Source organism: Drosophila willistoni, chromosome 3R, assembly GCF_018902025.1.
Source record: "Drosophila willistoni isolate 14030-0811.24 chromosome 3R, UCI_dwil_1.1, whole genome shotgun sequence".
In the NCBI taxonomy this organism is placed as follows: Eukaryota; Metazoa; Arthropoda; class Insecta; order Diptera; family Drosophilidae; genus Drosophila; species Drosophila willistoni.
The window spans coordinates 1,197,939-1,208,864 of record NC_061086.1 but is presented as its reverse complement, the minus strand read 5'-3'; the positions used below and the strand labels follow the sequence as shown (position 1 = coordinate 1,208,864).

The 10,926-nt window shown below is 35.6% G+C and overlaps 1 protein-coding gene across 1 annotated transcript; it reads left to right on the top strand.

Annotated features, from left to right (window-relative positions):
• The first annotated feature begins 671 nt into the window (after positions 1-671).
• Positions 672-9,030, top strand: LOC6650794 (ATP-binding cassette sub-family D member). The gene is made up of 10 exons (XM_023180074.2): positions 672-797; positions 6,079-6,744; positions 6,822-6,920; positions 7,064-7,203; positions 7,267-7,439; positions 7,494-8,218; positions 8,280-8,417; positions 8,481-8,570; positions 8,633-8,758; positions 8,822-9,030. Exons 2-10 carry the CDS (start codon positions 6,143-6,145, stop codon positions 8,919-8,921), a joined length of 2,193 nt encoding a protein of 730 aa, XP_023035842.1. The 5' UTR covers positions 672-797; positions 6,079-6,142; the 3' UTR covers positions 8,922-9,030.
• The last annotated feature ends 1,896 nt before the right edge of the window (positions 9,031-10,926 follow it).

Sequence of the window (10,926 nt, the reverse complement as noted above, 5' to 3'; positions counted from 1 at the left end):
GGGTTTTTTAAAGTCATGTGTCGCCACTTAACTTGAAACCTATTTATTTGTATGAGGACTATAATGCTATACACATGTACATATAGTCCTTAAATATAATCTTATTACATACAAAGTTATGTGGTTTCTTTTGGTCCCCCATATGTTTCCGCGAATTTATAATAGGAAGAACATAACTTAGATTTAAGTGCAGGGTATACTTAAATCGGAGTCTAAACTTACAACACTCATTATTCCCCGCCTATATGCTGATATATACGCTGTGTATATGTGGGTGCATAAGTAGTAATGGTTATATTTACACGACACTACAGAATTTCATTCACAAATTCACTTTGTTTATAAGCGACACTTTCAATAAGACAATTTTAATCGGGAAATCCAGAATATTTTATATATTATACGTATTTTAATCGGGAAATCCAGAATATTTTATATATTATACTTATGTATTTATACGGATATTTATCGATTTTATCAAGGGTAATTAATTTATTTTTTACTCTTAAAATTGTGAGTCCTTCAATCCTCAATCTAGTTTAATGTTTAGTTTTCGATACACGCATATGTATGTAAGTGGTGATTTGTTGTGTAGTGTTGTGTAGTGGAAATACGTGAGTACATTAAGCTTTAAGCTCTTGTGTTGTTCGGTCGCCTTTTTTATTTATAATTTTTTTTTTATTTCAATTTCAAATTAATAACAATTAGTTGTGTGTGAAGTATTTCTAAAGTAGGATTAATCTTGATTATGTTATTAAAGATGAAAATTGGTTTCTGCGCTAATTTCCTGTGACGGTGTAAGTTCTTTGTTGTCAGTGTATTGCGTATGTATTTGTATGTACCCAACAATTTGGGGCTCGCAGAAATTATCGCGAAATCAAGGGCTCCAGCTCAAGTATATTCAAACTTCTACAATTTCCGGGATGAAATCCAGCCTTCTTGAGAGTTATGTGCCTTTGTTTGTAAGGGGATATGCCTTTGTTAATGTTGCTATAAACAAAATATTTAAATACTACGTATGTATTTGTGGGTGTGCATATCAAAGCTTTTTTTAATAATTCTACCTTTGGCGCTCTAAGCTTTCGCTTTCAACAACAAAACTAATACATAAATGTGCAGTCTGATTGCTGGTGTGAGTGGGTATGTGCATGTGAATGTGTGCGTGTATAGATTTTGTAATCGTGGGGCAACTGCTATTGTTTCAATTGAAATTTCAAAACAAAAATATACTTAGTAGATATTTAGTAGATATGTACATATGTATGGACGTGTGGGCATGTGGGTAATTCTCGGATGACATGAATTCAGATAAAACATTTTTAGCAGTAATACCTTTACCTAAAAGTCTAGATTCGTGACAGTGTTCAAATAATAGCCAAGATCCATGTAGATTTCTACCAAATTGATACAAATCCATATATGTACATACAAACACAATTATGAAAATGACTATAGTTTACTTTATATTTGAAAAACCATTTAAGAAATGGTTGAATTAATATATGTAAGTGTGTATATATGTATGTACGAAACTGAACACAAAATTAAACCTGAAATTATAACAGAGCACTCAACATTTCTCATAGTTGTTACATAAGTTTCAAAGTCTCATTGCAAACGATAATCTATCGACTTCCGCCATTGTTAATCTATTAAAAATTCTTTCCCAAGAGTCGTTTGTTTTGTACTGAATTTTCTAATCAGTTACGCACACGCATGTGGGACACTTGGGGAGGTCTGCAGCAATATGTGTAGATGTTTTTAACACTTTCTTAAAATTTGTAGTGCTACAACATGAGGCAAAAAAACGATCCATTTTTAATTAGAAAGCCAAAAAACTGTTTCCTTTGAATATTTGCTTCTCGCTACTATCTTTTTAATTATAAAACGTTGCTTGCTTATTATGCATATTAATAATTTTTACAGTCAAGGAAAGTAGGAAGTAGGCAGAAAAGGACGAACCACATCGCAATATGTTTCTTAAGGAATAGAGAACTAACATTCCAAGAAAAACCCATCACCTTACTTTAAATGGGTTCAGAATGCGCAAATACTCTTTATTAATTTATTAAAGTATTAAAGAGCATTTTACATACAAAAACACATGGATTCCGCAGGGACATATTTCGTCCTTTTCTGAATTTTTGTTTTGTTTTGTGAAGGACTCTTGTAAGGATACACTAAAATAGACATAAAGTTATCCGATTTTTTTAGAGTTTAAATTCATTCTTTAAAACTCAGCGCACTAAGGAAGAGCTACAACGAGCAACTTGTCGAAAGATTATATATCATTGTTTTTCAAGTTACAAGGAGGAGAGATTTTGGTATACACTTCTTTCCCACAATTTTTTCTGGTTTTTGTCAATAACTTTAATTGTTTAAAATTTTTTGAAATTGTTTTTATACCATACACCCATAGGGTGAAATGGAATAAGTCGCCAAAATGTATGTAACAGGCAGAAGGAAGCATCTCCGACCCCACAAAGTATATATATTCTTGATTGGATCAAAAACCGAGTCGATCTAGCCATGTCCGTCTGTCCGTCCGTCCATATGAACACCTAGATCACTGAGACTATAAGAGCTAGAGCCACCAAATTTGGTATGCAGTCTCGTGTAGTATGTACGCTTATCGAGTTTGTTTCAAATTTTTGCCACGCCCCCTTCCGCCCCCGGAATTTACATAAAAATGTTTTTCTTAAAAAGTATGAAAGTGACCGACATTAAATTTGGTATGTAAGCTAGCTTAATAAACACGCAGATATTGACTATTTAAAAATTTTGCCACGCCCATTTCCGCCCCCGAAAATTAAACAAAACAGATTTTCTCGAAAACTAACAAAGCTAAAGTCACCAAATTTAGTATGTATATTGGCTTAGTATGCGCGCAGAATACATATATTTTAATATGTTGCCACGCCCACTTCCGCCTCCATAATTTAGAAAAAACCGATTGGCTCTTGCAATTTTTTGACCATCGCGATCAAATTTGGCAGACTAATAAATCTTATCTATTTCTATCAAACTACCAAATTTGATTGAAATCGGACTAGAAACATACAAAATATACGTATGAACGTATTTTGCTACTTGATCCATAAGGGCAGAATTGGCCGTTGGCTAGTGGCGGCGCTAGAGTGCTCGTGAGTTTGTAGAGTGAGCGAGATAGCATATGGTATGAGGGCATGTTAAAACATTTGGTTTTCAAAATTTTAAATATTTGTTTCACCTGGTGTATGGTATACCCAAGTCGGCGAGACGACTTACTTACTTCATTTCACATAGAGTTAACGTTCTGTCCTTTGATACATACTTACAAGTTTATTATACCCTTGCAGAGGGTATTATAAAATTGGTCAGATGTTTGTAACGCACAGAAGGAGACGTTTCCGACCCCATAAAGTATATATATTCTTGATCGGCATGAGAAGCTGAGTCGATATAGCCATGTCCGTCTGTCCGTCCGTGCTTATGGGTTTTACTCAGCCATCTTAAAAGCTATCGGGCTGAAATTTCTGGAGCAGATCAAGTATAAAACTTATCAGGAAAATTTATAAAAATTGGAGTATCCCTTTGAAATTTACTAATGTGATAGAATTTGATATAAAACATCAGATTCAATTCGATCGGATAAATAGAACACAAGTTACAGTCAATATAAATCGGTTCAAAACGCTGCCGGCAGCGCTGCTTGCTGCCTACTACGTCATCATCAAATCAACAGAGCACATGCATACACACACAGACGCAACGCTACATGAACTGTATGTGTATGCGTGCCTTGCTTTGCTTAGGGAATGATGGAAGAAGAAGAAAAGATTGTAGTAAAAAGAAAAATAATGTTTTGTTTATGTATTGATGAATTGAGTTGCAGGGAAAGAAATTTCATAATGTAACAGTATTATTGCCAAGGACTGCAAGGGTATATAAACTTCGGCATATCCGAAGTTAGCTTCTTTGATATTTTTTTTGATAATAAAAAAAGCCGAAGTATAGCAAACTTGAAGGAGTATGTTGACTTTTTTTCTTTACTGTGTATCTCCCTTTATTTTTCAAAAAAAGTAATATTCTTCCACCAGATATAAGACAATTTACGCCTCAACAGGTGATTGCACCAAGTTTATTCTACACGTGTACGTGTATGTACGTAGATACAGTAGAATCCGGTTATAACGACTCCGCTTATAACGTCAGTCCGGTTATAGCGACTAAAGTTCGATGAGTGATTGGTTGGTCCCAATACAAACTTATATGAAAAGGCCTCCGGTTAGTAAGTCTTCAGGATATAACGACGAAAATCGTCGGTCCCTTGAGCGTCGTTGTAACCGGATTCTACTGTACTGTTTTCAATTGGCGAAGGTCCTATTACATATCCGTATGCGTAATCAGAAGAGAATCATAAATCAATCATATCTAGCAGAGCGTAATATAGGATTATAACAGTTACTGTCAACACAGACGTAGAAATATCTATACCAAATAAGCAATTAATTATAATCCATACGAACTTTAATATTAAACATACATACATATATATACATATGAACATTGTACATACAAATTAATAAATCGTGTGTCGTCTGGACTGATACCCCGAATACTCACTTGATTCACTCTATACTATGTTCATTGTATGTATGTACATACATACATACGTAAACAAATATAATGTATATGGAAGTTCGAGTGGAAAGTTGACATCACACAATATTAATGAACTTTGCTCTGGTGGAGGGTATTATTCAGCAACCTTTGTTACCATTTAACTGCCACCAATGGCAATGAAGCCGGCACACTCACATATGTATGTATGTATGTATGTGTACATATATGCACATATACATGTACGCATACACCTGTTATTTACAGATTAAAGCCAATTCGGTTCGTCTTCGGGAAATATGATCATTTTGAATTATATCTAGAAGCGCTTTTAGGGCCGTATGTACATACAAACGTAGACGTTTAGTGCATAACTTAAATTTTTGGAGAAACCTTATTGTATTATAATTAGAAAATTAGTTATTATTAAGACCATATAAAAAAATATGAACTTAAAATCTAATCCAACCCTATCCGTAATCACATTACCTTGTAGATTAGCGAAACTCTTATCGCGTGGGCTGATTACTCAATATTTTTAGGGCGTGAAAGTGTGTGGATTTCAGAAAATTTCGCACTTTTGAATGTATTTGGATTAACTAAGGAACTGAACCCTTGCCCTCACTACAGATAAAAAACTTCAACAAATCGATGTTGATATGGTAAAAAACGAAGAAATGCACCCCACTTAAGAGTTAAATTTTCGACGTATCGCTTACAATGGCCGAGATTATTGCGATTGTGAATTTTCAGAGCGGACGTTATCAAAAATTTTGGCTGCGCGTTAACTAGCGAACGTGTTTTCGATTTTTAGTCGAGTGCGTTAGTTTTTAAACAAGCAACTTGGATTGGACGTAGATTAGTTCTGCCTCAAACCGCGACGAACACGAATGAAGCATTGAACTGTAACGGCAATCCTTGAATTTTAAATTGTTCATTTTTAAAATGACCTCTTTGTGATATATGTACATATATATCTACAAATATATACTCGTAACGTGACCACGAAGCGAAGTACCTTAACATTTAAAAGAGTTCGTCGCTTGGTTCTAACATCATAATTAAATATTATAGTCCGGAAGTGATTAATTGATCAGTGGTGAAAGTTACACAGAAAACCAAATAAAAATCGATCAGCTATACATACATACATATGTAGGTATTGTTCATCATTATTGAAAAAAAGTACCAAACAAATTCTGATGAATAAACCAATGCAACAAATTGGAGGGCAAATATATTACCATTATTTATTTAAAATTTTTATTTATTCAATACATTCGGAGAATAGTGTTTTGCATATAGACAAATGAAGTGCAGAGTCCACAACGAGTGGTTTGCATTGCTCAGCTCGTTTATCTTATAAGTTTTCTAGAAAATATTGAAATAAAAACAAATTGAAATTGGATCGTTATTTAGTAAATGTGATGATTTCTTAATGAGTAATAACAATTATCTGTGCATTTGGTTTTCTAGCATCAGCAGTATCCGAAATTGATCACCGATTTTTGTCTGAAATCGAACCAAGACTTATGTTAAAATGACTGTCTTTTCAAAATACGTCGACCGCATTGCGGAGAAATGCGAGCAGAATGGGCTCTCCAAGCACGCCTTCAGCTATGCCTTAGTGACTAGTGCGATATTAGCATTAACTATAAAAGTCAGCATTCCATATATATCAAACACTCCGTCCCAAAGTCAGAAGGGAAAATCCAAGATCAACAAGGGCGTGTTAACGCCATCGGAGACCGATGGATCCGACGAAGATTTGAAACTGGCGGAGGCCGAGAAGCTGTTGGTCGAGCAACAGCTGAAAAAGAAAAAAACCAACAAACAAATGGTTGAGCCAGGACTTAATAAGGAGTTCATGAAACAGCTGACAATGCTGGGAAAAATTATGATACCGCAGGCCATTTGCTATGAAACAGGATTGCTTACTGTGCACACATTTTGCCTGATATCTCGAACCTTTCTTAGCATTTACGTGGCTGCCTTGGAAGGTGCAATTGTGAAGTTCATTGTGCGAAAAGATGTGAAGCAGTTTGCTCTTGTCCTACTAAAATGGTTCGGAATCGCAATACCAGCGACGTTTGTGAATTCCATGATACGCTTTCTAGAGAGCAAACTGGCCCTAGCCTTCCGGTAAGGTTCTATTTTATTTATAGTCTCTCAAGTTTATATCATTTAATTTAACACTCGGGTTTACTCAATATTTGCAGAACTCGTTTAGTGCGTCATTCATATCGGCTTTATTTCAAGAACCAAAACTACTACAGGGTCTCCAATTTGGATGGACGCATTGAAAATGCGGATCACAGGTACATTTTTTAAACGCCAAATCTAAAATTTAGTATCATAATATATTCATTATAATATAATAAATATATAATAAATAATTATAATTATATAATTATAATAAATTATAATATTAATTGCATATACATATATTAATTATATATAGGCTCACTGAAGACATATCGGTATTCGCCAGCTCCGTGGCTCATTTGTACAGCAGTTTGACTAAACCCTGTTTTGATCTAATGTTGATAGGTCTAGCATTAATGCGGTCATCTAGAAAAATGAAAGCAAATATTCTAACAGGCAAGTTGGAAAGTTATAACAATTGTCCTGCTTACACGACATAATTTCTTTAATTTTCCATAGGTCCTGCTCTATCCGTTAGCGTCATTGCTCTAACTGCACATATTTTAAGGATTGTGTCACCTAAATTTGGCCAATTGGTGTCTGAGGAAGCCAATCGATATGGTTACCTTAGACATATTCATTCACGTATAATCACAAATGCGGAAGAGATTGCTTTCTATGGCGGACATAAGGTAAGTTATTACGATGCAGATGTTAAACTCCCTAACATGAATTTATATCCACAGGTGGAGATGCAACAGTTGAGACAGGCCTATAACCGCCTGGTTAACCAAATGAATAACATATTTAGCCAAAAACTGTGGTTTGTCATGCTAGAGCAGTTTTTCATGAAGTATGTGTGGTCCGGTACGGGTATGATCATGGTTTCATTGCCCATATTAACTGGAGCTGCTGGTGCTGAGACTCCTAGTGCGATATCCGGAACGAATGAGTCTAACGTGAGCGAGCGTACTCAGTACTTGACAACTGCAAGGAATCTGCTCATTTCGGCAGCCGACGCCATAGAGCGTTTAATGTCCTCTTATAAGGAGGTTGTAGCGTTGGCTGGGTACACATACCGGGTTGCCGGAATGATGGACGTTTTCGAGGAGACCGCCCAAGGCATATATAGTAAGGTCACTGTAGCCGAGAACGACGACATGAATGGCATTATAGAGTTCCGAGATGGCAAGCCTATAGCCAAGGGCCGCATCATTTACACCGACGATCCTGGATATATGTCAATCAGTCTGAAAGCAGTACCAGTCGTGACTCCCAACTGTGATATCGTTGTGCCAAGCTTAACGCTCTGTATTGAGCCCGGGGTTCACCTGTTAATAACAGGTCCAAATGGGTGCGGCAAATCCAGCCTGTTTCGCATTTTAAGTGGACTTTGGCCGATATATGCGGGCGAGCTGCATATACCGCGTCCAGTGGAGGACAAACCTTGCATGTTCTACATACCACAACGGTGAATTTAAAATTTCCCCAATGCGAATTCGGACCTTATGCTAATTTTTTGTACATTATAGACCATATATGTCCATAGGAAGCCTGTGCGACCAAATTATCTACCCAGATACGAGAGAAGACATGAAGCGAAAGGACATCGATGAGAATCAATTGAGAGACATCTTAAAAATGGTTAGCCTGGAACATATTGCTCAACGGTAAGCCGGGAAGTCTAAAGTTTAATATTTGGTTAACATATTCTTTTTAATTACTACATATAGAGACAGCTTTGATGTTGTTCGCGATTGGAAGGATATACTTTCAGGAGGTGAAAAACAAAGGATGGCCGTAGCACGACTGTTTTACCATAAGTAGGCCCCGCCTGAGTAATATTCTTGACAACTCTTTATACTAAAAAACTCTTTTCTTGTAGGCCGAAATATGCCCTTCTTGATGAATGCACCAGCGCCGTGTCTATAGATGTGGAGAGTTCGATCTATGAATCAGCCAAAAGTATGGGCATCACGCTTTTGACAATAACTCATCGACCCACTTTATGGTAAGAATATATATATGTTCCGGAAAATAACTGTACAAGATTTTAAAAAATCCTGTTTAATAGGAAATATCATACGCACATACTGGAATTCGACGGTATGGGAAGCTGGAGATTTAGGAAAATGGATGCCAATGAGCAACAAAAAGAACAGTTCCTTCAATAACAGCCGTTTCGAGTATTATAGCTGTGTATATGTTAGACAAGTTTTTTAACGATTGAGGACCGAAGTTGAGAGAAGAGTTTAATCTAAAAATATACGTGTATATAAATAAGTTTATTTATTTTTTGTTATCTGGATATTGAAATCACAGAATACTGCGAGAAACAAGTTTTTTTTTAAGCATTTATTCAAAGGACTGTTTTAGCTCATCTAAGAGCTCCTAATTAAAAACAATTTATTTACTCGAAAATTTGCCTTAAAAGTTGTGAAAGTTTTTACATTTTTATACCCTTGCAGATGGTATTATTAAATTGGTCAGATGTTTGTAACGCACAGAAGGAGACGTTTCCGACCCCACAAAGTATATATATTCTTGATCAGCATGAGAAGCTGGGTCGATATAGCCATGCCCGTCTGACCGTCTGTCCGTCCGTGCGTATGCGTTTTACTCAGCCATCTTAAGAGCTATCGGGCTTGTGTGCTTTTTATTATCTGGAGCAGTATGAAAATTATCAGGATCGGGCCACTATATCATCTTAAGAGCTATCGGGCTTGTGTGCTTTTTATTATCTGGAGCAGTATGAAAATTATCAGGATCGGGCCACTATATCATATAGAAGAAACATTTCCATAAAAATTGGAGTATCCCCATGAAATTCACTAATGTGATAGTATTGGGTATAAAACATCAGATCCCATTTGAAGCTGATCGGATAAATAGAACACGAGTTACAGTCGATATAAATCGGTTCAAGCGCTGCCTACTACGTCATCATCAAATCAACAGAGCACAAGGATACACACACAGACGCAACGCTACATAAACTGTATGTGTATGCGTGCCGTGCTTTGCTTAACGAATGATGGAAGAAGAAGAAAAGATTGTAGTAAACAGAGTAATAATGTTTTGTTTGTGTATTGATGAATTGAGTTGCAGGGAACGAAATTTCAAAAAGTACAAATATTATTGCCAAGGACTGCAAGCGTATGTATATAAACTTCGGCATAGCCGAAGTTAGCTTCTTTGATATTTTTTAATGTTTTAGGTGTTAAAACTTGTTATCTTCAAGGCAAAAAGAAGAGTGGGATAACAGTGTGTTTAATGCGTATGACAATATTCCCAAACGATAAAAATAATTATTTATGATCGCAATATTTAAAAAAATTTCTTATAAAATGATACAAAACTAATTTCTGTGCATTAAATATGAAAAGCCAGAGTCAAAAACTATTTATTTGAGGTTTTGCTCTATACTACTTTTTATATAGAGGAAAAGATATATTTTATGATTATTTCCTTTATTATAAATTTTATTATTTACTCCAAAAGTAGTCTAACGTAATGACTGTTGTCCAGAAGTGTTTGGTTAAATTGCTTTAGGTGGTTAAAATATCTTGAGCTGTATCGGCCGCTAGAGTTGGAATAATTCTAGGTCTGAAATACATGGTCTCTTCAATCCGCCATTGTTTTTTGTTTGTACAAAAAAATTAAGTAATTCACGCTATATGTATATATTAAAGACCTAAAAACGAACACTGTAAACGCAGATTTTAGCAAATCCTGAAGGAATGTTTAAATGCGTTTTTAATGTGTTTCGGTGCACATAAAAAAATTTCTATTTGGTTTCTTGTCACAACTGTCACACGCAGATCGAATCGATCTAGCCATGTCAGTCTGTACGCCCATCCGGTATGTAGACTTGTATTATTATATACACCCTTTGGTCTTACAAATATAAAACATTTGATTCACTTGGTCCTTGTTACATCGAAGTCAGCGAGACTTTCTTACTTCATTTTGTTTTAACTAATAATTGTTACACTGGTGAAGGTAGTAGAAGGTTGAAATTACGATGTTGTGTACAATAATCAGCTAACTCACTGTGGTCTTTCCCTTAGAGCATAGTTGAGCTGCCAAATCTCCCGTTTTCCTTTGAGCTTTATCAAACTAAAAGTTATCTACATCGAAATACAAAACACAGATTCTGATTATTTAATCGCCCGTTTG

Coding starts and splice junctions, on each gene's coding strand:
- LOC6650794 (XM_023180074.2), top strand. CDS start 6,143: ATGACTGTCTTTTCAAAATACGTCGACCGCATTGCGGAGAAATGCGAG. Junction 6,921..7,063: donor ATTGAAAATGCGGATCACAG/GTACATTTTTTA, acceptor AATTATATATAG/GCTCACTGAAGACATATCGG. Junction 7,440..7,493: donor CTTTCTATGGCGGACATAAG/GTAAGTTATTAC, acceptor TTATATCCACAG/GTGGAGATGCAACAGTTGAG.